General features: G+C 39.6%; 1 protein-coding gene across 3 annotated transcripts in view; it reads left to right on the top strand.

The window, feature by feature from the left end:
- LOC111574054 (receptor tyrosine-protein kinase erbB-4-like) overlaps nucleotides 1–27,806 on the top strand; it is a 316,603-nt gene that overhangs the window by 227,085 nt on the left and 61,712 nt on the right. For all 3 annotated transcript variants that reach the window (XM_055015213.1, XM_055015214.1, XM_055015215.1), the window contains 7 exons: nucleotides 3,142–3,274; nucleotides 9,505–9,598; nucleotides 14,063–14,217; nucleotides 15,837–15,881; nucleotides 19,807–19,939; nucleotides 23,429–23,551; nucleotides 25,611–25,709. In XM_055015213.1, coding sequence (XP_054871188.1) covers nucleotides 3,142–3,274; nucleotides 9,505–9,598; nucleotides 14,063–14,217; nucleotides 15,837–15,881; nucleotides 19,807–19,939; nucleotides 23,429–23,551; nucleotides 25,611–25,709 — 782 coding nt within the window. The remainder of the gene's footprint in view (nucleotides 1–3,141; nucleotides 3,275–9,504; nucleotides 9,599–14,062; nucleotides 14,218–15,836; nucleotides 15,882–19,806; nucleotides 19,940–23,428; nucleotides 23,552–25,610; nucleotides 25,710–27,806) is intronic.

Here is a 27,806-nt window from a genome sequence, read left to right on the forward strand (position 1 = left end):
TTTCATTTTGGTTTGTTTTACTTTATTTCTTTAAATTACTTTGCCTGCTTGATTTTTCCTTGAAGAAATCAGAGACATCAATACTGCTATTAGTTTCAACTATGCTTTTCCTGCAACTCAAAATGCTAAGAAGAGGCCTGTTGAAGACAAGCAGGTGCTCTATGTTACCAAAATTGCAGTACATGACCTGTAGGAAATACTCCAGTTGATGGAAGCAAATGTAGTCCAGTTTCAAAATAATTATGTATTATTAGTTGTAATTATATATGATTATGGATAATGTACTATGAGAAAGCTTCAAATTCAGACATTTGTTTGATTACCTCATAGGATTCTTAAGCACATGGGCGTACTGTCTATGAACTTGGTCCACATAATCAGACTGAGTTTTAAATGTTGGCTGATTACCACAGCACTCTTAGCCATTTATTTTGGTTTTGTTTGTTTGTTTGTTTGTTCTGGTTTTTTGCTTATTCATATGATTTCTAAGTGATTTATTCTTAAAACTAATTAATTTAATGAGTCCTAATTGCAATTAATTAAAAGAGCTAAAATATATAATTATTTTGTTGTCCCATGTTGCACAGGGAAAATATTATTTCCCCAGCTGCCCCTCTACACTCTTTAGTCTTTTCAGTGGCTGCTTTGCTTTGCTTTCAATGATGCCTTTGATGCAGAAGAGAGGTGCAGGAAACTCCAGGCAACAGTTGAGTTCCAACGACACCTCTCCAATGTTCAGGATTTTCTTTCTTTCTTTCTTTCCTTCTTTCTTTCTCTCTCTCCGTCCTTCCTTCTCTCCTTCCTTCCTTCATTCATTCATAATTTTAGAATATCATCACTGTCTGCTGTCTCCCTTGGAACCTAAAAAAGGCACCTGTCAGGGCTTTCATTTCCCAAACATCTAATGTTGGTATGTTTTTGATTTTGCTATGTAGTTAAAAAGCTATGCAACCTCTGCTCCTTTCTTGTTTATGCCTTTTTTCAGCACCTATCTTTGTTCCTTCTCATTTCTCTCTGCCTGGTCAGTTTACCTATCGTGCCGGAAGCCCAACAGAGGAGGTTCTGTCTCTTGTTAAAGGCAAAGCTTTCATCCTCTGCCCTCCAAAGGAACACTTGATTTGTGTTTCCTCCATGTATCTGCATCATTTTGTCAGAATTTTTAAGCATTCTGATCACGGCTATGGATGATACTGAGGCATAGCCCTTGGCATACATGTGGTCAGGACAGAGAAAACAGCAGGGGTCTTTTGTAGCCCTGGTCATAGCTGAAGAGAAGAGAAGAGACTGTTTTATCCACCAACGGGGAGGGGGGATCGTGTTAGATGCTGATGGGATGATAAAAGTTCCCAGTGTATCTGTAGTGCTGTCACCATGTTGCTTCAACACTTTTTTTCTCTTTCTTTTTCCCTGTAATGCTCTCAAATGTACCAACCTTTGTAGAACCAAGTGCTACAGGGGGACAAGAGAGAGAAAGCGAGACAGAGGAGATTCAGGCCATTACAGAGCAGATGAGTCAGTTGGTACTGTATGAAAAACAGCGAGGCTGAAGCAGAGAGAACAGAATACAGATTGTTCACTACCAATGGGATGAAAGAAAGGAGCAGTTTCCTTTTATGGTTAAATGTGATGGAAAATAAATAAAACCTACACGTTTCATGCTTTTATCATTGTAAATCAAAGGTGGATTATATTGTGCCTTTACAGGGATGTCCAAACAGCCAACAATATGTGTTTGGAAGTATTTTTGTGTTGAAAGCAGGTATCAATTTTTGGTTAAATTAGAAGAAAATAATACATTTTATTATTCAGTCCCCCATGTACCAGCAAAACCACTCCCAGGACCTCAGTGGGTGTTGAGTTTTGCCCAGCGCTGGAATGTTGGCTGCAGATCCCTTAGGATTTGCTATGGTTTGTAGACTGGAACCTCCGTGGAGCCATTTTGTTCTAGCACATCCCGGAAAAGCTCAATTGGATTGAGATCCAAGGAGTGTGGAGATCAGGTCAAAGCCTTGGGCTCTTGGTCATGTTTCCTGAGCTGTTTCCAGGCAGTTTTGTGGTGTGGGAGGGTGCATTGTCCTGCTGTTGCCACTTGGTTGGGTGTACTTGGTCTGCAACAATGTTGGCAGACAATATTGCATCAAAGTACCGTCCAAATGAAGGCCAGGACCCAAGGGTTCCAAGCAGAGCATTTCATTGTAACAAGACAATCGGTATTATTCATTTCACCTGTCAGTGATTGATTTGTGTATTTGATTGCTTTTTGATACTAAGGGTTATGAGTGAAAAAAGCTGAAAGGCTGAATTTTAAATTAAATTCCTCAAATGAATGCAGACAATAAAGATGCAGCATGGTTTTCTTTCTTTGCTTCCCTTTCATGTGAGCTTATGTGAAATCAACAAGTCTGTGTGGCATCTGCAGGTGTTTTCTGGGTCTCAATGGTGATTTGTCATTGTTTGCTCAGCATCTTTATAATGAAGCAGCTCCCTCCTGTGCTAACTGTACTGCGAAGCCTATCAAACAGTACTGTACACCATTTATATAAGAACAGAACATACAGTATATACACTCCCTGCCATACCAGTCCTCTAGTTGATTAAGTTAATGAATCTAATGGTTGTTTTTTTTAAAAAAAAGATGCTTGAATAGAATGTAAGTTTTTTTTGTGGGAGGAATCGGGTCGCCTTTCTGTTCATCCAGGAGGGTAATTATCCCGCGACTGTTCAGTGAATATTGTTTGACAATTTCTTGTTTACTGGGGAGAAACAGCTCGGTACATCTTTCAGCCACACACCTTTTCCTCTGTCTCGCTGCTATTACTCCTGCAATTGTTTGGGAAAGCTGTCCCCACAAAAAGATAGCTTTTATAGGCCACCGCAAATGAACAGCTGCTCCGTGGAGGCGGAAAAATTTAATGCACAAATAAGCCCTCGCAAATTTGCATGTGCCTGAGTAGATCTAGGCTGTGTCTTTTCATGAATAATGGGATTATTTTGGCTAATTTTATACCCAGCTAATTTGGGGGGAATTTAGGGTTTATTCTCCACGTCTGCACTTAGGCTGCGTCATCAAGGCACAACTGGATTCTACATGAAATAATATCATCTGCTCTTATACTATCTTTCTTTGTGTGTATTGAGCAGCCAAGGAGCGCATGGTGTGTGATCCCCAGTGTTCAGACGCTGGCTGCTGGGGTCCTGGCCCAGACCAGTGCCTGTCATGCCGATTCTTCAGTCGCGGACGGACATGTGTGGATACCTGCAACCTTTATGAAGGGTAAGTTGTACGTGTGCGTGCGCAAATACAGCCAGATGCAGTCCACCGACACAGTGGCAATATGACAGATGGATAAATAGCAGATGGATAAATGGATGTATGGTTCTGGGCTGGGTAACGTTCTTGCTACTAGACTGACTAAGGGAGACAGCAGATGGTGCATTGATTAAAAAAAAAACAACAAAACATAAATAAATAACAAGTCTGTTGTGCTCTAATTTTCTCTCTACAATTCACCTTTGGTAACTTTTCTCCACATAGCCCCCTCTCATGCATGCACTATAATACTATGGCAGTATATTGGCAGATAAAAAATTGCTCAGCTTTTTGTTATAACAAGTAACTTTTCTCAATCTCACAATGATTACAATTCAGACGGCTGGACCCACAATAGAGAAAGATCACAGTAGAAACAGATCAATGTTTCTGTTCAAGGAGAGCAAGGTGGATAATATGACTGGCACAGCATTTGATATCCAAACTGCAGCTTCACCCTTTTTGTATTTGCACCGTCTTAACTCGCCTCTGTAGGTAAACCAGGAGAAACACAGATATTAGTGAAGACAAAATGAAAAATGGCTTTTCTCCCTTTCCTGCCATCACCTCATTTTATCTGCCAGATCAGTCACCACAAAGCAAATCTGGAGGGCAAAAACACACACAGAAATACACAAATAAATGGCACAGGAGCAGATATTGCTTTTGTCATTCTAGTATTATTTAGTGTCACAGCAGATCCTGTCCCAACGTATCATTTGCTTGGTGGTGATTATATTAATTTTGTTGTGCAAGGTTCACACAGGGAACAAAATTGGGCCAAACTTATTCATGACCCACTGCTGCAAGTTAGGCAGCACATCGGTGGGTCACTGAGGAAAAAAGGCCTTTCATTATTGATAACATTATATAAAAAATCAACTTTACTGTGCTTGTCCATGAGACCTGGCTTATTGGCACAGATAGTCAAGTTGTGTTCCTATATATAAACATCCCTCCCAAAAACATACTTAGTTAACGCTTAGTTTGTAACATTTAAATGGACAGAAGTGTTAACCACAGAAGTTGTGGTTTGTCAGAAGTGAGAACAAAAATATATATTTATTGTTAAAGTGTTGATGAGTCCTCAGATCCATAAATTCTGTGCTAAAAAAGAGACAAGACCAGTAGTGAAGCTGCCCTCCACTGTACATGGGCTTTTAAGTGCCAGTTCAAAACTCACCTTTTTTTTTCTCCCATTGCGTCAGAAAGCTTTCATTTCTAAAATCGCCATGTTTCCTCCCAGTCTCTCAGCAGCGTCATGTATGGTCAGTCACAGACCTTGGAGATATACGGTTGCAGCACTAGAAAATGTTTGTCAAGTCTCTATGGTAACCAACAAGAGGCTTTTGAAGTGGTGGACACGGCTGGAGCAAACTGCATATACCTGTATTCCCCCAGCAACCGATAGAGTAAAAGAAAATGTAGCTCTCTGTCAGGGCCAAAAGGAAATTAAATTCACTTCAGGTGTATGTACGCAATCAAAAATGCACTCCTCAACTTGGAAAGAAAAAAAGTTAAATTTTGTTCAGTGCCATCTGAGGTGCTTTCTGGTTGTTGTGGTTCACTGCCCACAGAGGAAACTGTGAATTTGGCCAAAAACATAAAATAGGTTCAATATTTTGGATTTTCTAAACCTAATAAAGCACTTTACTATTGATATTGACATGTAAGTTGGAATTCTCATTTTCACATAAAGTTTAGGGAAATAGATTCTTCATACAGAGTACATATTCCAGCACAGAAATGGTTTGTTTCGTTATCAGAGGAAGGTGATAAGCACATTTGGTACAATACAAGGTCAGTTGAGGTCAACTAAGAATATAGTTCTACTAACGGTACTGAAGTGAACAGTGGCAGGAGCTTCAAAATGTGCTGCAGAATATGTAAAGTCCCTCGAAATCACAGAAAAATAATCCTACAAATGTTTACAAGCAAATATTCAATACACAGTTTTGAATTATTGATTTCTGTTGCAAATATTAATACAATTTTTGGAAACATTTTAAATGTTAAAAGAAATTCTGATAAATTACAAGTACAGTTTGGTTTGTGAATTCCAAGATATCACTGTCTAACTATTGAAGTGATCACCACTAATAAACTACATGATACAGATTCCTATATGAGTACTTAACTGAGGAGAGTGAAATAGCGATAAATCAACTCATGCTGTTCAGCTTTAAATACGATAGGTTGACCTAAAAGAATAATAACAATTATAATCTATTGTCAGAAGACCTGCTGCATCACCTGCTCATCAAAAGTTCTCAAGAATAACCCAAGGCTCTTTGTTACAGTTTTCAAGTTTAGCAGTAATTTTTTTCTGTTTACTGGGGACGATATTAACAGCCAGAGGGTGAAAAGAACAATTTAAGAAGTGGTGGTAACTCCAGTGTAAAAGGCACCCCCGCAGAGTGTCATAACAATAGGGGTCCCTCGACTTTAAAAGGAAATACAGCTTGATGCTATCTACCTCCCGATGAAAGGTGATAAGACCTGCTCCCTCGGGGGAGTTGCACTGATGACATTTTAGATTTATTCCCTCGCAGAACTTTGGGAAAAGATGCTTTTAAGTTCAGAGTTCCAGTTTGATTGTAACATTTCGGTGGCCGCACTGGAGATGAATGAGGAGGACCAGGAGGTGCTGTTAGGGCAGGGGGGCTAGGCGTGTCACTGCGTGTCACAGTCACTGCTTGCGCACGGGGCCACGCCCTGCCTACCTGTCCACCTGCACGTCAGCACCACCGGCACAACGGGCACAACGGACACAGCATCCACCAAACACAGAGACTCGGTGAATGCAGCCCTAGCCCATCACCATCTTAGTATAACCACTAAAGAGTCATTCTTTTAATAGTTCTACCCATGTTTTACTTTGCAGTTGTGCATGATATCAAAAATGGACTGTTTACATTTGTAATATTTTTTGTGTGTAAGTTCAACTGCACTAGTTGGCTTCAGTGCCATTTCTTCTTGATACCAGCTGTACTGTCCTCGGTATATGTGAATGTAACTTGACGCCTTCCAAACATCAAGACTCTGAAGACATTCGACTCCTTTTCCACAGGTTTATTGACATTAGCATAAGGGTGTAAGTGAAACAGACAAAAGGCATGATTAATGCCATGCCTGCTTTTAACGTGTACAAACATGGAAATATATAGAAGTTGCCTTTTAACATTACAAATTATATATATATATAATTATATTTTTCTCAACCTCAGAATGAAATATATGTCAACATATTTCACTGTAGATAACTTATCTTTGAATCAAATTATTTGCAATTACTCTCATATGAGCTTATTATGGAAAATCAACAAGCAGTCATTTCATTAACGCTTGTACCTGGAGAACGTTTCTAACAACAAACTCCCCAAATTTAATATTGTCCCAAAAATAAGCTTTTGCAATCATACATAAAGGCAATATAAATCACTACATACCCACGATGCTGCCAGAGACATAAGATCAACATAGATATATGTAGATCTCATTGAATTAGCTCAGATACACACGATTACATACTGACCTACCTCCTGATAACCTGTTACTTCCCAATACTGACAATTTCCTGTCACTCTTAAAGTGCCCCAAAACATGCTATTAGAAAAACATAGACCTTTGTAATGTGTTACATCAGCTGCAACAGAACACCACCAATATTTGACATTGAGAATAATTAGTGACCCCTAATCCAAAATATTAAAACTTAAGTAAACGTCCCTACGAGTGAAAAACTAATTATTTGACCTTGTAACGTGTCTGTGTTTAATAGAATATATATCAGGAGCCAAATAAACGGTCAACACCGTGAATGAACATTTCCAGCTTCAAAGTGCCGTGTACAAAAGACACAGATTCGGACTTTCATTCATAGTAAACCTCATTAACCAATCCTGTCAGCTTGCATGAAGGGACATTCTATATCATTATTTCTCTTTAGCATAGTGACAGAAGAGTCATCCTTGAAATACTTCATATTTTAAAATTGCTTGTGCTTTTATGTGGTCATAAATATCACTTTTCAAATTGCCTTGTAGTCAGTTTTTTGTTTATTTCCATTAACGTACAGATTTGGTAGTATCAGGTGTGTCTAAAAGCCATTTTTAATTATTGTATTTTTTTCATTATTGTATATCATTCATTACAAATGTATTGATTTATCTTTGCCCTACAGCAAACAGAAAATACAGGAATGTAGCACACAGCAGAACACCATCCAACAGAGTAAAAGACCAAAGTGTCAATGATATCCCCCAGCTATACACTGCAGCCTTTTCCCTTTCTGCCAGCGCACACACCCAGACAAAGACTTACCTTCTTTGCCACCTGGAAGGTTTTATGAAGGCCAGATGAAGCATAATTAATACTAATTTGATTTAGTTGCCACTGGGACAGCAATATTTTTTTTCTACTGCTGAGAACACTGTTTTCCCCTCACTGACCAAAAGAGAAGTACGCAAAATCCCCTCCCCTTCTCCTTTAGTGACAAAGGCAAAGTGCCAACTCAGTCGCAGTCTGGTCAGATTTAATAACTTTTCGAGGCCACTCTGGTGTACTACTATTATAAGGGGATTGCAGAAATTGAATAGCAAGGCACTTAATTTAATTGATTTTTGAAAGCACCAGGACCTCGCAGGTACTGCACCTTTCAACTGCGTCGACCCTGAGTGATGGTATGAGTACTACAGTTAGCTAATTAGCTTCAATGGTTTTGAGTATAACAGGAGTATGCATTTGTGTGTGTTTGTGTGTGGGTGTGTGTGTATTGTGTGCACTGCTTAGCTGCATCTACTGACCTTTAGCTATCCACTACCAATAATAATTCGCCTGCCTCTCTCAATCTCTCCATCAATCGTATTTCCTCTGGATTGATTCAGACATTATTGACTGAAAAGGATCATTCACCAACTTGCGTTCAGTAATGAGAAAGAGAACATTCTGGGGAATAAAATGTGAGGTTGACATTGAGGTTTGATTAGTATTTAGCAGGAATTCAACAGATCATTAGCAATGTTTTTTTTCTTCTTTGCAGCAGTGCATGATATCAAAAATGGACTGTTTACATTTTAGTCACTTTAGTCAACCTGAACTGCACAAAGTTAGTTGCAAACAAATAAAAGACAGGGAATAGTTACCCAGCATGTCACCTTATTTATTTATTTAATGGTCAGAGACATTTCTTCTTAATGCCAGCGAATATTTGACATTGAGAATAATTAGAAACTCCTAATTTCTGCCAGGCCCACTGGTGAAAATCTATTTTCTTGACCTTGTTAATGTGGTTTAATGTTTGATGAAAGGTATGTTATGAGTCAAATAAATAACCAATGCCACGAATGAGCATTTCCAGCCCCTAACTTTAGAGTACCAAAGATAATTGGTTTCTAGCATATATTGCTTAATTACTCCAACATTACAAATTGCCATTATGTAGTTTCGAGTCATGGGTGAGCTGGTGTGCTCGAGCTGCAGCAAGCAAGATGAGGTGGTTGGGGAGAGAGGCAGGGATCTCAGGAATCCACGCACTCTACACTAAACAACAGTAGAGAGTTGCATTTAAGCTATGGTAAGAAAGGAAGAGACATCTACAGAAGAAAAATGACTTCTAAATGTGTAACTTTGATGCACAGAGATGAGTTTTGTGATATTCTATAAATGACTGCAGAGTGACTTTAATGAAGTATTTACATTGTGCAATGAAACATCTTAATTACATCTGTTGGTGGCCGTCAATATTGAGGCATTTCTGTTAGATTCCTCGCTGCTGACTAAACCTGACAGCAGAATAACTGATGGGAAACGATCAGTCGAGTGTCTTTGTTCTACAAGGACACATCAGTTTGGCTGGAAATACATATTCGTCACATTATTGCCCCGGTTAGCACAGGTTTGTATTAAATAGAAGCGCTGAGTGGTTTAATCAAATGGAATGGAGGTTACTGTAGACTTGTCGCTCATCTTTTCAGCTCCCTTCATACCTGCAACTTCAACAAAGTGGCATGTTTTATTAAAGGGGATAACAGTAGGAAAGCTATACTGTGTCTCTTCTACAATATTTAAGATGACTGTTCAATCTCATGTATAATGCTCTGTTCCCTCTCATGTCTCTCACACTTGTTTCTCTTTTTATTGCCCACCCATCACACTCCCTCTCCCTCCATCCCCCGTTCCTCTATGGCTCTCAGGGATATCCGGGAGTACGCAAACGGGTCAGTGTGTGTGGAGTGCGATGCCCAGTGTGAACGAGCCGACGATGACTCTTTGACCTGCCATGGCCCGGTAAGCGTGCTCCTACAGATAAAGCAAAACAGAAGCATTTATTTCGCACACGCTCGCCTGCTCAATATCATATAGAAGAGGCCTGTTTGTGCAGTTTGTGTACATTTGCTGTTATCTAATCGTGAATGAGGAATTTAATGTGATATAAACAGTAATCCATGTGGTAACAGTATCCCATCACTGGAAGATAAACTGCATTTAAACCATAATATGATATATGAATAGCAAGGTATCTTAAGAAATCCTGATTTTAACTTATTATAATAATAGAATATTATAGATTTTTCTGTTGTAATTATCCCTCCTGTTCACACTGGCTATCACAGACTCCTCCCTAGTATGCAAGTGAATCTTCAATGTTTTTTTTTTGTGCACAAATGTATTAAAAAGTTTTATCTGTTTCTGATATGCATCTTTACATATCTCAGTTTAAAAAACAACATTTTTCCAAGTTAGAGCCTTTTTAGTGTGAAATTCCCTCTTTTTGTTTCTGTCCTACCACTGCATCTCAAGGGAAACCGTGTCCAGGGTAAACAGAGAGGCCTCTACTGAAATGACTAACTTTGGAAGATTTGTACTATCTGACTAGCTTAGACAGTTGGAGCCTTATAGTAGCATAAGATAAATTGCATTTTTGCACAAAAACAAGCACTGTGGATTTTGTCCCTTGTGCTCACACCTGCGCTTGCCCGATGAAACAACAGGAGTGATAAAAGAACTCGGATCAAATCAAGTAAAAATACCTTTAATACAATTGTACTGACAGGATGAGGCTGATCCTTTCTTATTTTTTCCTTAGTGGCAACAAATCCTATTGCTGAAACCATCAAGACTAAAACCAGCAATGAATTGATTCAACTAGAGAGAAGGCAGAATCACTGGCAAAGGGTCAAATTTTTCTCTTCTGTGTTGTTTTAATTATCCGAGATTGAAGCATCGCTTAACTCACCACACAGCAAATGACTTTAAGCTGCAGACAGTCCCTGTGGTCATCTCAGACAATGATTAATTATTGTATTAGCAGTCAAAGTGAGCCTTTCAGCTTGTCTATTGATTATGTTTCACGTCGTGGCCCAAGATAAAACTCATTGTATTAAGATTAGCATTATTTTTGCCTGCTATACTGTGAGTTTGTGCTCAGCTCGTGTACATTTGTATTTTATGATCCCATTTTTATTTCACTGAACAATCAACCAATCATTGTGGGACGTTCTGTTCTATAGAGTTTCATTTTCTCCAAAATGCATTTATTCCCCTCTAAAACTTCTGCTTTACACTAGTTTTTAGAGAATCATAGCAGCATGGTGAAATATTGTTTGGTAGCAGCTGTACATAAAAAAAAAAAAAAAAAATTAGAAAAAAAAAAACAAGAAATCCCTGACCTTCGTTTCTGCCTGCCTCATGTGAACACTACACCCACAGCCACATGAGGCCCCTGACCCTCCGCTTTCTCTTAAAATCTTATCTTGCTGTTTGATAGAGAGGGATGATTTGCGACAGATGCAAGCCAGAGGGGCCATGTGCTGTCTTTTGTGTCCCATCACACCCTGTCACATAGTTTTCCCAATATAGTTTAGAAGTGTGGAACTTTTTTACCCCCTCAAAGCCACTGTAATATTTGCGTGTGTGTGCATACAAGCAGTGTGACGATAAAGGCCAAAGTCAGAACGCCTGCGGTTGCTGGCTTGAGTAGAGTGGGTTCGCGTTTAGTGGACTCATTGGATTCGTTGCTTTGATTGTCTTGATTTGATACCTGACAGTAATGCACCTGGCTTTCTGGGACATTACATTGGAAGGTGGCAGCTATAAAGAGAATGAAATGCGATTTGTAGCTTACTTTAAACGCTATGAGAAATAACGGGATTATACACATAGAATGGGCAAAAAACAGTACTATATTAACTAGTTAGTTGCAAAATTTGCATTCTAATTGCTGTTCTTTACTCTACATAGAGGTTATTATTTGGAATTCACTTGAACAGCCTTGAGGTGTATGTAAGCTTATTTTCCGTAACCTTTTTCTTTTTTCTTCTTTTGCACCCTGTGACCTCCATTTGCAGCGACTCTCTTTTCATACAATACTTTAGCCTGGGAATGTATATGTGGTTTGTGTGCGTATGTGCGCAGATGTGACTTGTCAACCTGTGTCAAACGGAAATGTCCCAGAGTAACCTGTTGGACCTCGTGTAGACGTCACATGTGCAGCACGGGGACACAAATGGATTACAGCAATCATGTTATAGGCACAGAGCCCATGGCAATTACATTACAGCTTACACACAGTGATTTGATAGGCCTAATGCCCTCTGTGAGGAGAAATCGGAGATATGACACTATGCATGAGTACAGGCTATGTTATGGACAAAATAGAGGATGATGGTAAATCTAGAGTAGCTGCTGTTGTTGATCAGTGATGCAAACACACTTGTTGGCTTGTTCTTCCCATCTCTAGAAAGCTGATTTATTACTGTGTCTTCACCAAAAGAGTGCATCGTGCTAATGCTTTACTCACAGCAGGCAATGGAAACTTGTTTTTAACATCATATAATTGACAAGTGCAAAGAAAACCCTTATAAATAATATTTTTTTTTTAATAAAATTGCCTTGTTCCTTGGTCATCCATGTACACATTTATGTCAGTGCACTTTGTATAAACATTTTTTGAAGCCCTGACACCATTAAGATTACAGGTCATTCCCTCCTGGAATCCCAGCGCGAACAAGAAAAAGAAATAGTAATTTACACACACACACAACCAAAAGCACCACACACAAACTGTCGTGTTAAGCGCACAGGCAGACCAATTTAAATTTACAGCAGGATGCTTTGGTCGGTGCTTTGGTTGCCCTAATACCCTGCTGGACCAAACACTGTTTGCTTGTTCTGTCACATAATTTAGCTTGCTGATGTGATGGGACTGTTGTGTACACACACACACACGCACACAGACACACACACCAATAGCCACGGGTGGGAAGACACTCATAAAAGCAAAGTGCCAGGCTCAACGCTAAAGCCACAGAGAGCAGCGAGACTTTCAATTTGCATAATTATACCGGAGTGAGTGCATGTCAACACACACACACACACAAGGTATAAAGAGCACACGCAGAGACATTAGTGTATAGGCACACACACACACACACACACACACACATGCTTGCAGGCCCCTACAAAACACTACTTCAGGTTTTGGATGAATAAGCACTCACACACACTCCTCCACTTACCAAAGTACGGTTATCTACCTTTGCCATCATCTCTGTATCTTGGTGGCCCTCTGTTTAGAGAGGATAGTGTGTGTGTGTGTGTGTGTGTGTGTGTGTGTGTGTGTGTGTGTGTGTGTGTGTGTGTGTGTGTGTGTGTGTGTGTCTGTGTGTGTGTGTGTGTGTGTGTGTGTGCGTGCGTGCGCGCGCGTGTGTGTGTGTGCGCTTCTCCCTCACCTGCATTTGTCATGTGTACAGCATGTTGTAATGCATCTCCTAATTATTATGTGGCGTTTATGTCGCTGATGTGACCCAAAGGTGTGGTTGCAGATTTGATTTCCCCTCGCTGTGTTTACGTGCGCTGTTTGCCACAGAGATGTTCTTTAGGCCCGCTGATGTTCCGAGGCCTGTCTGGGAGAGCTCTTCACCGCTTTTCCTCTCCTCCCCATCCCCTCCCTCGCCTATATTAGCTCCATAAATCCTGTTCTAGGCGGATTGTTATGGTCATTGTGTGTGCTGTGAGCGATGGTTATTATCTGCCTTCTCTGCTCGCACTGCTTTATGCGTCTCGTCTGCTTTCTCCCTCCCGTTCCCTCTTCCTCTCTCTCGCTCCCGCCGTCTCTCTCCTCTGCTCCGTTGTTCGGCAACCATGTCCGCTCTCTCCCCTTCCCTTGTTATTGCACCTTACTTCCTCTTCTGCTTTTCTCATCTCCCTTCTCTCGCCGCTTTCACCTTCTGTCTATTGCCTTCTGTTATCTCTCACTCCCAAGCGCTCACTGCCACACAGATGCAAGTGGGCCAGTTTTATCTGTAGAGCTGCACCAGCACTTAGTCGCAAGTTGTCCATGTATAAATATACCAATCAGTCAGTTTACAGTCACGCAGATTATGCCCAACTCAGTAATGCCAGGTTAAACTGCAGTATATTCTCCTACCACAATATATTTGAAATAAATACATTAGAGTTAAAGATACCTGAACCTGTTGCAAAAACATGTTTTCTGTTGACACATCCAACAGCCATAAAAAAAAACAGTCTCCAGGAAATTCTGGTTGATATACTTGAGTGAGTTATCACGATTGCCATTGTTCACAAACTATGGGCTTTTTCCAAACCAAATTGCCCGTCGTCATCATTGCTAGAATTGTACTGTGACACAATATTCAGTCTCATATACAGCCATCTGATGTAGGAGGATTTCAAAATGAAAATCTGCGTCTATAAAAAGAATGTCTGTTGTTTTTCCGCTGCCCACAGGGCCCGGAGCATTGTGTGAAATGCCTTCATTTCAAGGATGGTCCGAACTGTGTGGAAAAGTGTCCCGATGGCCTGCAAGGTGCCAATAGCTTCATCTTCAAGTACGCTGAAGTCAACAATGAATGCCATCCCTGCCATGCCAACTGCACCCAGGGGTGAGTGCAGTGAGGACAAGGACAAGTCAGAGCTGTGGGGTTTAATGCTCACCGCACCACGAAAAAAAACAAGGCATTTCAGTTGTTCCTTCATAAATCTGAAGACAGTTCAGTCTGTAAAAGATAAATGAAAGCAAGAAGTCCAGGATGTCATTTTACCTGATAAAACCAAGTAAAATGAATCAAACAAAAATGCATGCCATTTGTTACTCAAGATGGTTTTAGAGGAGGCTGGCTATTTGTTTCAATCAAGTGACCTTCTGTTTTTCCCCTTGTACCCAAATCTAAACTCCCAACCATAAAATAACAAATGAAAACGTGTAACAATCAACCTCCATCGACTATTTCTTCACATAACCTAACCTTTGCCCTGTTTCGAACCTTGTTCTTGATTAAAATTCTTAAGACAAATCCCAAAGGTGTAGATATTCCAGCTTATATATATATATACACACATGCACACACACACTGAAAGACATATTACTGTTAGGGCTGAGAATTTCCACCTTGAAGCTGCAGTGTACCAATGGCCATCTCAAAAGCAAAACACTAGATACAAATCATTGTTCTTCTTTAAAAACCAATTTCCAATTTAACTACATAGCTGATGTGGCTGATTTATTCCAATGTTAATACTTGCCATTGTGTAGAAATTCATAGTTGGACTGTGTTTGAGCAGAGTCAACGGTGAGCTGCTGTGCTAGAGCTGCAGTAAGTAGCGGATTGGTCGATATAGACAGAGGGAGGGACGTCATAGATGTGTATATTCTAGTGAAAGCCACACACTAGAGTTACAGCTAAGCCATTATAATCCAGGAAGGAGTCATGTATGTAATTAAAAAAATTAAAAAAATAAAACCACACATTTTGAGGCCAGAATCACCATCATTTTGTGTCTCCACTGGGAGTTCATGTCACTTTTCTTATGTGTTTATTCTCCTCTTCTAACTGAGAATCTCCACCTTGCTTGAGTATAACAATGTAGTCGTAAAAGGAAAACACCAGACTGACACTTTGTCACAGGTACAGCTTCATAAACAGGTCCGCCTCTTAAGAAAAAACAATCTGATGGAGGAGGGATTGGAGAGTGACAAGGAAAGAGACAGAAAACGTTTCAACAGTCAAGAGCCAATCCATTTTGCTGTATATAGTATGTTCTGTATAATGCCACCAGTGCACACTGAGCATTGGAGGCTTGAAACATTGATACAAGAGGACCGGTTAAGCTTCCAGCAGAGATCAGTGCTTTCCATCAGAAGAAATTCCAGCTTTGTAATCTGTCACTGAACTCTCACTGAGTTGTAGAGTGAAGCTGAGTAAGAGCCAACAAGGGTTTAATTCAGAACTCATTTCACATTTCAAGTTTGCCCACAGGCATGAGGAGTTTAGAATGCAAAGCCATCTTGGTTCTGTCTTGGCATGTGTTTGACAATGAGAGAGGAAAAGAAAAAAAAATCTCTGAAAACTTCATTTAAATTCAACACATTCTGGGTAATTTTAGCTACCTATTAGTTATTGCTTTGCTCGACTCACTCCAGGGTCTCAACATGCCGAGGTACAACCTATGAATGTTTGAGGGTTGTTTAACTTTTTTGCTTGTCTTGTGTTTGTCTACCAAGGTGTATTGGACCAAGACTTCAGGACTGCATTGGCTGGATGGACAGGTACAAAATTCCTTGCTGTGGATTTCCTGTTCTCCAGTGTCCAAACACACATACACATGCACACGCACAGAAGAATCACAGTAAGCAAAGTCTCTGATTAATGGCTAGCTTGAAGGCCCAAAATCCCTGTGAGTGTCCTTAATGCCTCTCTGTGCATGCATGCCTGTGTGTGTGTGTGTGTGCACAAGCAGTTTGCCTGGTTCTTGATAAATTGATAAGGCTTTAGCGTTTGTTGTGAGGCTTTGGGGGGGAGAGAGTGGAAGAAAATGCTGCTCACAGTTTCCAACAAATGGATTTGAGACTTCATAAGTGGAGCAGTTTGGCATCAAGTGGTGCTGAGAATTGTTGGGTGGCGTTTAGGGGATGATTTAGAGGAAAAGCAACAAACTCTTGTAAGCAGAGGGAGGAGCCAACGATGCAAAACTTAGTGATGGAGATCTGCAGCACACCAAAAATAACAGAGTCAAGCAAATGCCAGGTATTAAGTAAAAGTCACTGTGTGATACATCCATCAGGAAAAAATGGAAACATGCTTATAGTATCTAGCAGCATACTGCACATCTTTGTGAGTAAGTCAAATCCACACAGAGATAATCAGTGAAAAGCCAGGCTTCTTTTCCTTGTTATTTACTGATCAATATTATCCTGGATCCTTCACTGAGGCCATAGATGATGAGGGAGAAAAAAACATGCCATTTAGAGGGCTGATCAAAATCTACACATTTCCTCCTGAAATAGTATTTGGGACACTGCCAACAGGATGAAGGGGAGCTGCAGCAGATGGGGGAATGTAGCTATCAGCCGACCTGGTGAACAGATCAGCTCTTATCAGATCTCCAATAGCTCTGGCTAGGATGCAGCCGTATCCTCGCCGGAGCTATCAGGCTTAGCTGCCAGCTCTGAGGTGTCACATGTGTTGTAAATGTGTTACCTTTTAGAAAGTACTGGTTCTTGAGCACGGCTCAAAGGGGCTTATCAGAAATATGTGAATACACAAAGCCCTCTACGGCTATTGTTCTACCTGGCATTAACTTGCATCTTGTAGGGATTGTGTGCATATCTGGTTAAGCTGGATTAATCACTTCCTGTTACTTACTTATGCAATATTTTGCCAGATAAAACTGAGTAATTGCTCATCAAACACGTTCCCATGTGACAGTGTCATCTTCATTTAATGTGAGATTATCTAAGTTGTCTGTGTTCTTTCATTAGCTTCTGGTGGTGGAATTAATAAATTTTGTATGTTGCTGTAATGGTGCAGAAGCATTGCATTTAATCTGGTCAAATCCATCTCTGGTCATGTGCAAAGGTGGCTTGCTGGGTGATCTTTAAAACTACATCCTAGGTATATTTATAGTACAGCTGAGCTTCATAGGATCTCTCAAGGGACCTTTTAATGTCAGTTGAAAGACCAGTGAAGTGGAGTGTATGGAATGAATTAGACATCTAAAGTATATCTTGTTGCTACGATGACATTTCAAATTGCATAAAATCCTCAGTGGCCACTCTTTCTAACTGATATGTGGCTTTTTGTAGTTACTGTATGTCTGTGAATGCTGGCCATCAGTCATCTTTTTATTGAAGTTATTCAAGAGTAGGAGATATGGGCACACATGCATATATCAGCCATATAGTGTTGGGTTTAGACTAATTAACCTCACTCCTTTGTTCCAAAATGTACTTTGATTACTAAAGCTAAAGACTCTTTATACAGTGTAAAAGTCAGTACTATTGTAAAAAATAAAAAATTTAAAAAATTAATAAATACCAATTAACCTTCTGGCTAAGGGAGACTATTTCAAGACGTGTTGTCTTTAAAACAAGCAAACAAACAAAAACAAAAAACACAACTAAAAATTACATCCTTTACCAGAGCAAGATACTGTAAAAACAGAAAGAATTGTCAGATTTCTACCTTTCTGAAGGTCATTTAACTGTTCATTGGTAACAAACGGTTCAGTCCAAAACATTTACAAAATCTAAGCTTAAGATTGTGACTTTTCATGTCTCATTTAAAAAATTGCCAATAACATAAACAATTTGCTCCAACCAGATTCTGTAAATCACAGGAAGCTATTTGTGACTCAGCTGTGACCAATAGTCATGTGGCAAATATTCAGGGTCTTTTCAGCTGAACTGCAGGCCGTGTTTATAAAGAATAGATGGGAAACAAGTGTGGAAATAAATTGGAAAAGAAAGTAGTAGGGAAAGTAGTGAAATATCTATCATTCATAGTGTCACCTTTTATTTAGTAGCCGTACCACCTGTGGACATTTGGAAAAATGTTGTGCAGGTTTACCCCAGATTATTAAAAGTTTTGTAAAATGAATAATCAAAGAAATTTAGTGGCTTTATTATGCTGCACAATAGATGTGTGCAAATGCCCAGAAAATGGTTGAGATTCACAGGATTAAATGTGTTTATTTCAGTAATAGTTAGACGTGAAATTTACTCTGTCTCTGCCCTGCCGATACTTAGATGAGAAGATTGATACCACTCAGGTTTCTATCCATTAAATTTAAAGCTACAACAAGGGGACAGTTAACAGCATAAAGACAAGAAACGGGGAGACAATTAGCCTGGGTTTCTTCCAAAATAGTCTACCAGCACCTCTAAAGCTCACTCATTATCACATTATAGCATATCTCATTTATTTAATCCATTTAAAACCCTGACTGTAAAAACACTTTGTGGCTTCACAGGGATTATATGCTGGATTGTTTCTTGGCCAGGTGCAGTGAATTCCTGCACTCTGCTCTGATTACCTGCAAACCTCATTGTGACAGCAAGACTCAAGATGTTGCTACCAAAAATGCTGTCATTTTTTACATTTGTCTGCATGTGAAGGTTGAATTTAAAATCTCTAACATGCTAATGGGTTAGCTTTCGAGGTGCTGATATGCATTTTTGATCTAAACTGACCATCTCTTGGCTGTAGCTTCATAGTTAATGGACAGATTTGAGAGTCTCCTCCTCATATGTTGCAAAATGTCAAGCTGTTCTGTCAAAGAACTGTGATTATTGCATGTATTCATCACATATTATAGCTGAGAAAGTAAATCATCCAGGTGAATAATATATGCCGGGTCAGACAGCTTCTAAAATTTAAGACATTTCTTTTTCTTTCTAACATATCTGCAGTAAAGGTAATACTGGCCAATATATATTTATCGGTTGGACTCTCACCAGCTCTAAACCATCACATGTTATAAGTATAGTGATTTCCTCCCTGTGAAGCCAAAGAGAGATGTGGGGGAGATACAGGATCCTTCACTTCCCAGGAAAAGACGGCCGACTGCGATAACATTTTATGGGGTGAATCCTTGCAGTCTATGATGTGCCGTTCTTTTTTCCCACTAATTTAGGGCAGAGTCTGAGTGTGCTTCGGGCAAATGAGGCTCTTTCAATACATCAAAAAACAAATCCAAAAAAAAAGCAGTGGGCAAGTATACTGGAGAGCCAACTCTTTGCCTCCTCTGTAGCAACTCTGCAGGCAGTATGGGGAGCATATCAGGAAAATTATTGAGGGTCTTGATTTCAAATGACAAGCATCAGTGTGGTACTGAGGATTCACTTTGATGGTTATTTCCATGTTTTTGATCTCAGCCTGGGTTTTAATGAGAGGGCATGGAGGCATATTTGTTACCCAATGAAGCTTAGTGGAAAACCGACAAAAAACTGAAGGTGAAGAGGTTTTTTAAGGAGCTCCCACATAAGCATATACTTTAGAAACATGTTTTGTGTTTGTGTATTTGCTTGTTATTGTGTGTGTGCATAACTGTGATGCACTCTTGTATTTTTTTTCCTGTCCTTATCCTCTGTGCTGCTACTCAACTTATTCAACCTTCTGTCATCTCACTGCATGCCTCCTGTTTTTTCATCCTCTCATTTCCCTCCTCCTCTCACTCCTCTTTCTTGTCTCCAGAACCCCTCTGATTGCAGCAGGGGTGATCGGCGGCCTTTTCATGGTGGTGATCATGGTACTGAGCGTCGCGGTGTCTCTGCGCCGAAAGAACATTAAAAAGAAGAGGGCACTTCGTCGCTTCCTGGAGACAGAGGTAAGCACGACAGAAGATGAAAAACAAGCCGGAAGAAGGGAGAAATTGCTGCTTTTTGCAATGAACCATCGTGAGAAACAAAGGAGTTTAATTGAAGTGAATTCAAAGTTAACGGGTTGTAAGAAGTCTTGCTGCAATCCAGTACAGTACAAACTTTTGATGTTATATCATACGGACAAATAGTTTTACCATAAGTTTAGAGAATTGAAGGCATTCAGAATACAAAAATAAAATGATTAATAATCAGTAAAACAGTGGCAGAATGATATTTGACTGTGTTTATATTATACACATGCCATGACAGTGCTTAGGACAAATATTGTTCTGATTTTAGAGGAAAACAAGACCAAAACATAGGAGATGCCTGAGGCAGCTTGTCTGATTTGCATGATTACATTGTTTACTAGGGCCTCTGTTTGCAATTCTGTATATGATTGTATTGTAGTTGTTTGTGCGTAAACTCCCAGCTACAATATAAGAGAAAAGCCAGAGTGATAAAGAGAGAAACCAAATGAGGCTTCATATTTCCAAATGATGATTGTAGAAAGTTTCAGAAACTCTGAGGCTCATGTGTTGACTTTGCCACAGTGTACTGTAGAGGACACTTGTTTCAGGAAGAGGTAAGGGACCAGAGCATTAAAAGAGGAGAAAGCACTCTTTCTTTGTGGTAAAATGACAAGAGTGCATCATGTAATGCACTTCTGTGCTCCCAGTGAGAGGAGAGTCTTTTTTCACAGCTTTCTCTCTCTTCAGAACACACAAGTAGCAGTGAAGTGTCTTGACAAAGTAGCACTGATATAGCATATTACTATACTTATAGTATTATACTGTACTCTGTCACATATGGGCCACACTTATACTGAGGCTGTTTCTTAAGTACTCGCATAAGTCTTTCTTTTCTACTTTTTTTCATACATAAGTTCAGACAGTGCTGGCTACATTAATGTTTAGGGTACTTCTTGTAAGAAATTACATAGCAGCATAGTGAAGACTACTTTAAAAACAGACCTGCACGAGGAAGCAGCCTGCTGTCATGTTCAAAGCTTTAATATGATGTACTGCAAATCTGGTGCATTTTCTTTCAAAATTAACTTTAAGAAACTTTTTTTTCACCCCAGAGCATTCAGAAGATGTCGGCAGAAGTTTACTTGATTTATGCATTTATGCAATCAATGCATAGGCATCTTCTCAGATGCAAATCATCCAAACTGCGATTACATGGCAATGATGCTCCAAAAGCAGTGACAAGCAGTGTCAAGGTTATAAAAAGAAATGCCACGCAGGAGTAGAAATGGAAATGAAAGCCTGAGATTTAAGGATGAGGACTTCAAATAGCTTCTTATGCTCTGACTGAATTCATACTGTCTGAAAAAAAAGAGAGAAATCCTCTTTAATAGTTAATTTTTTTATTGAATTATGCATTATATCTAATTACAGAGCAAATCCTGTATTGCAGGTCTGTTGATTGATAATCATTTGCTATAAAATTAACTCTGAAAACTAGTTAAGTGAAGGTACTACACATCACTTTCACTTCCATCCTGTAGCGATCACTCACAAATATGTCCTCACTATGATCAATTTCACACTTGCTTTTTAGAGCTGCATTCACATACTGTAACCTGGATTTGGAAATTGCTGGGACCTCTTTACTTGAGTTTTTGTTATGTTGTACGTCTAATTTTAAATTAAATTGCCATTGTTACTCTTCAACCTACTTTATAAGTAATCCATTATGAATAAGTGAAAATGAGTTTTTCGTAGAAAAATTGCAAATATATTCAAATGCAAAACTGAAATCTCTTATTTGCAGACCTTTTTAATGTGAGATTACTTTCTGAACTGCCTCCACACCATAGAGAGGTAGCTATTTTGGCTATTGAGGCTGATCAGCACATATTTAAGGCAGTAGATTGCATCTCTTCATCATCTTACCTGTTAGAATTGGGAACTTTGTGTTTCTCTTTTTAAATGCCGGAGTAGCATGTAAAAGTGTCTTCTCATCAATTATTGCCGGTTGTCAGGAAAGGTGTCTCATTTGTATCAAACAGTGTGTGTGACTACACATTCATTGGTTTGGTTTCAGCACTGCAAAGTAGAGCGAGAAGGTGGACAGCTACACTCTTCTGTACGGTGGCTGCTTCACATCTTCAGCACCACAGATGCTGGACAGCTCCCAGCACAGTGAAATAACAGAGCCGTGTCTTTCTTTGTGTGTGTGTGTGAATGGGTGGATCATTTTAAAGACATCTGTATTGTCTGTTTGTGGTACCCCGCCTTTCTTGTTTCTACCCTGCAGAAGCTGATTTGTTATTCCATTTAAATGAAGAATGGCTATTGTTTTTAATCAAATGGTAACCATAAGCCAGAGGGACAGAAGCTGCCGACCACAGCCAGGCTGATTTACGCTCTCTGTTCTCCTCTCTGTGCCCTCCCTCCCTCTCTAATCTCCCACCCCCCTTTTCTGTAATTCTCCTTATATTGCTCCCTCACTTATGCTGTTGCGTCCTCTGACTAATTCAGCGGCTGGCTTCTCCATCGCTGTCTTGTTGTTGGTTCTGCCTCTTTCCTCTCCTGCTCCACATCTCCCTCCCTCTCTCCATGGATATTATCTTTCTCCCCCTCTTACTATTTCATCTGTTCGTTCCTCCACTTGTGCGGTAATGAGACAACAAGTGTCAACTCCTGTTCGGGTTCTGCAATTATCCACCTCCCGTAATCTTTTTCTCACATTTCTTCCACCTATCCCCATCTCGATCTTCTGTTCTCATATTAAATGTCTCACTTTCACTTCACTGATTTTAAACTGGTAATGACACTTCATGCTCTGGATTTGTCTTGCTGGTGGGGGAAAAAAATTGTGTAACCCTGCAGTCACCAGAAGTACTGGATAGTAAATGTAACTGGACGTAAGACTATGTATTTGGCAACATAGTAAACGTTATATCTATATTTAAAATGTCTCTTCTTAAAGAAACTCCTCTGTCTAGTCCAAGTTTCAGGTAACTCTATAGTAATTGTAGTTGTGTCGTGATAAAAGCTTCACAGCGTGACTTCCTAGAAATTAGGTCACAGCTCTTTCATAAACAGCTTTTTATGCCGCTATTATTAACAGTCATGCGAAAGGCGCTTCGTTACCTTAATTGTGGTATAAAAGGTGAAGGCATCTCCTGGAGAAAGAGTTTTTTAAATTTACCTAGGCATGTGTCCACACTTGAACACTGGAGTGTTTTGTGTTTCCAAGAATCCCCTAAATCTAACTTGTATCTAATTGCTCAACAATACAAGTAATATTGGATATTTCAATGATCTTTAGGAGTTTTCACATGATAAATACTGACTTATTGGTGAAAAGCACGATGCTGACTTTGTAGGCAGAAGAGGGATGCTCAAAAAGAACTCCTTTTTCCATGTTTGGACTTTTGTTACTGGGTTTGTGTTAGGATGCTCATTGAATGAACATTCAGTGTTTTTGGTTGTGTTTTTCAGTTGGTGGAGCCTTTAACACCCAGTGGGACAGCACCCAATCAAGCCCAACTCCGCATCCTGAAAGAAACAGAACTCAAAAGAGTTAAGATCCTCGGCTCTGGGGCCTTTGGGACTGTTTACAAGGTAACACACAAACAAAAACATAGCAATACAACCGTTTGCACCTCAGTTGGTACTTTTCTAAATAAACGTTGAGATCATGATGTGAAATTGTCTTCACAATCTCACATCATGAGAGGAAGACATAAGAGACGGATTGCAGGATCATTAATGACAGGAAATGAGATGGAAGGCTGGAGGCGGGAGATGAAAAGAATAAGTAATAGCAGACATCGAGACCCCTGGGGTGACAGTGAAATAAGAGGTAGCTGAGGTCACCACCAGTACAATGATGGGTTGGGGAGAGGCAGATGAAAACAGCTGAAATTAGAAAGAACAGACTATTTCCCTCCCTGAAATTATAACTGGTCATTTTGTGGATCCATCCATTCATATTAGAGCACACTTTTAGGTCAGAGGTATGGTAGCACATATGTCCTTTTTCAAAGGAATGTATTTCATGCTATCCTGGGGACAGACGTGTAAGAATAAATAGTCACTTTAGACTGTCATGAGCGAGTCACAGGATCCTGACAGCTTCTGGGCGGTCAGGACACATCAGTCAGACACTCTTGTGAAGCTGAAATCATTCAAGGCAGCCAGCAGAGAAATCTCCCCTCAGCAGCTTTGGTCTAATTGTCCATTCATCCGTTCATTATCTATACACTGCTTAATCCTCATTAGAGTCGTGGGGGGCTGGAGTCTATCCCAGCTGACTTAGGGCAGAGGCAGGGGACACTCCGGACAGGTCACCAGTCTATCACAGGGCTGCATATACAGATGAACAATCACACTCGCATTCACACCTATGGACAATTTAGAGTTACCAATTAACGTCAGCATGTATGACTCTGGAAGGAAGCCGGAGCACCTGGAGAACTCCATGCAGAAAGATCCCAGGAAGGCACAGGGATCTTCTTGCTGCAAGGCAAAAGTGCTAACCACCAAACCACTGTGCAGCCCTGGTCTAATTGTTTAAAGTCATAATTTGTTGTCAGTGTTGAAGATGAGCATTCAAACTGACCACCAATAACTCTGCTTTCTTGCCCCCAAGATACCAAAACATAGACAAGAGTAAGATAACTAAAACTAGCATTAATCTTAAAACTGGTCATTTCTGTTTTTAAGGCATATGTTGTCCCTTTTTCTGAATCTTATTTCAGAGCTGGTGGTAAATTCCCCACCTGGCTGAACCGAGGAACTCACCTCAGTGTAGTATAAGATGAAAATGTGCCAAGATTCAGAGTTTATGAACCGCATGTAACTTTTAACTGCAACACAGTTTGGTTTGCATTGCAAAGTAGATTTTTACTCATATGAACAGTCTAATAATGATCTAATTGTAAGGAAATACCACCTGTTTGCTTGCTTGTTTTGCAGTTTTAATCACCGCACCCTATTTAGGGGGACAGTATTCACTAAACACACTGCTGCAAACAGCAAGATCTGAAATGTGGCTTAAATACTGAGGTGTTTAACAGCATGACAACAACTGTGTCAGCTAGTAAATTAATGCACAACCTTTCATACTGTGTGTGCATGTGAATTAAAATATAAGTCACTGAGCTGAATAATAATCATCTGTACATGTTTAGAGGCATGTCGTTGAAGAGAGGACGTGTTGTAAAGTGCTGGGCCTACTGTCACTGGGAATGTGCAGGACAAAGATGGAGAAATTTTTAAACATTTTTAAAAAGTTGAGAGGCACTTTGTTTCCCTCCTCTTTCAAAATGCTTTGTCCACTTCAGCAGCCTCTAATTCACTTTAATCCTACTAGAAATTAGAAACTTCAAAATGATTAAATAGTTCTACCTAATTTTATTTGAAGGACAAAATAACCTTAATCATACAGCAGTAGTGCATTCTCCTCCTCTGCCTGTGAGAATATAGAACATAGCTATTTGGAAAACTGACAAAGGAGAATTCAGGGTGAAAAATGTTCAATTTAGTAATTGAGATTCCTCCTGTTCCTCCAGGATCTATAACATCCATCTTTTTTTTTTTTTTTTGCAAGTGGGAGATTTGTGAGTTTGCAATTAGTGTAATGAGTCATCATCTTTTTGTGTGTGTGTTTCTTCTTTAGGGTATCTGGGTCCCAGAGGGTGAGACTGTGAAAATTCCTGTAGCCATTAAAATCTTAAATGAGGCCACGGGACCCAAGGCCAATGTGGAGTTCATGGACGTGAGTATCTTGGAAACTAAAAAATCTGTTGGTTAAGGTGTAGTTTTCTTCAATACAAAGTCATATTATGCAAAAAATAAGTTGTGTTTTGTGGATGAAATTCAATTAATATTTGGTCACATCAGTAAAGGAAGAAATCACAGATCACTTTGCTGATTTTAATCATTTCATTTAGAACAGCAAGTATTCGTAGTCACAATTATCTTGCTGGTAACAGTCACATCACCATTGAAATCCACTAATATATATGTTAGTATTTGAGCACTTTGCCAATTAAAGGCACAGCAGTTGACTTGATTATGATTATACAGTGCACTCAGATAATTATTTAAAAAGATCATTGATCAAAATTTGCTTATTTATACACTAAACAAGATGTACAAGTCAGATTTTGTACAAGATACAAGATCTGACATTGTTTTCACTGTGGCTCAGAGTCAAGTATGAGGAGGAGTCACCAGAATAGTGTAACCACGTCTCAATGATTTTACAAGAAAGCACAAATTGCACATCAGCTCCGGTGATGAAATGAAGCTCTTAAGAACTAAACTTAGACACCAGACTAGAAACTATGGGGCCCCTAGGAGCCCCACATATGTAGACACTCACTCACACACACACACACACTCACATCATGCCAGAGGCTTCCATCGCTGTGCACAAGGCCCCATTTATAAAACATTCACAGCTTAGCTTATTTCAAAAGGAAAAGTGAAAAAAAAATCAAAATTATTACTCTGTGATGATGCAATGCAGATGAAATAACTCCCATCGACACACGTACACATGCAGAAACAGGCACACACACACACACACACACACACACACGCACACACATTGAAAGCGACCCACTTGCACTCGTGTTTTGCACTTAGTTTGACAGTCTAAAAGGAAGAGTTCTGAAGTGTTAGCATTTCTATTTTTGTCTGGACGTCTTTGATGAATATCCCATATGTGTTTAATTTTATGTTCTATGTGCTTTGGGATCTTGTCCGACAATCAAAATAACAGATGCAGCAATGAGAGGATAACATATAGGGGACAGAGACAAAGGTATATAGTACCTGTAGTATATAGAAAAATTAGAAACATAAAATAATAAGCAGTGTTTGTTTGTGTACCAGCAGAAAATCATATAGATGGATCTGTCCCAGCATCCAGTTTTACAATCGTCATCTTTATAGATGGTTTCCAATAATCCATTACCTGACCATTACCTGAAAAGTTTGGGAACCCCCAGCTCTGTATATGACATACTAGACAACCATATAGTGGCTGTGAGCTGGAGAATCAGTAACAGTGAAGAGGACTAAAATTCACATATTTTTGTTTATCTAAATAGTGGAGGAATAAACTTAGGCTGAAGAGTTTTTCTTTAAGTAACGGAAGCCGTAATGGTATTAAATGTAAGAATGGATTAGTGATGGCTGTGTCTATTGTTATGGACTAAAACAGATGTAACTGCCACAGAATGTGACTACGTCAGCAAGAAAACCAAAACACAAACTAGAACATCACTAAACATTATCAGAGTCAAACACAGATTTTGTATTTCTTCTATTAAAGTCATTAGAGTTTGATCATATTTTTTGAAAGATACCTTCCATCACCTTCCCTCAGCCCTGACTCACAATGAATGCATTCCTATATAATTCAGCAACATTTGTATCACTAATACATTTGTGATCAAACCCACAAACCCCACCTCCCAAAAAAAATGGTGGATAAACTTCAGTCATGTTGTGGAAGGATTGTATTTTAATCTAAACTGTGATATTGTCCTAAACCTAAAAAGTGGCTCCAGTGCCTGAACACATAGCCTCACCTCTAAGGGAGAAAATAGGTTTCTTTCAAAATGTAAACGAGAACACAGTTTAGTCCTATAGGAATGTCATTTTTGTTAGACGGGCTGTGTCTATTGACTGCTGAGCAGCTGGGGGCCCAGCTTGTGCTGCAGAGACTATCAGTGGTAGTTACAAACAGAAAGCAGAATGCCATTCATTTACTTTTCCCATCCATTATTTCACAGTCAGACTGGGAATTCTGACTGGTGACCTTCTAGCTGCCGGCCACACTCACTTGCCACTGACTGTTTGA

Source organism: Amphiprion ocellaris, chromosome 11, assembly GCF_022539595.1.
Source record: "Amphiprion ocellaris isolate individual 3 ecotype Okinawa chromosome 11, ASM2253959v1, whole genome shotgun sequence".
Lineage (NCBI taxonomy): Eukaryota > Metazoa > Chordata > Actinopteri > Pomacentridae > Amphiprion > Amphiprion ocellaris.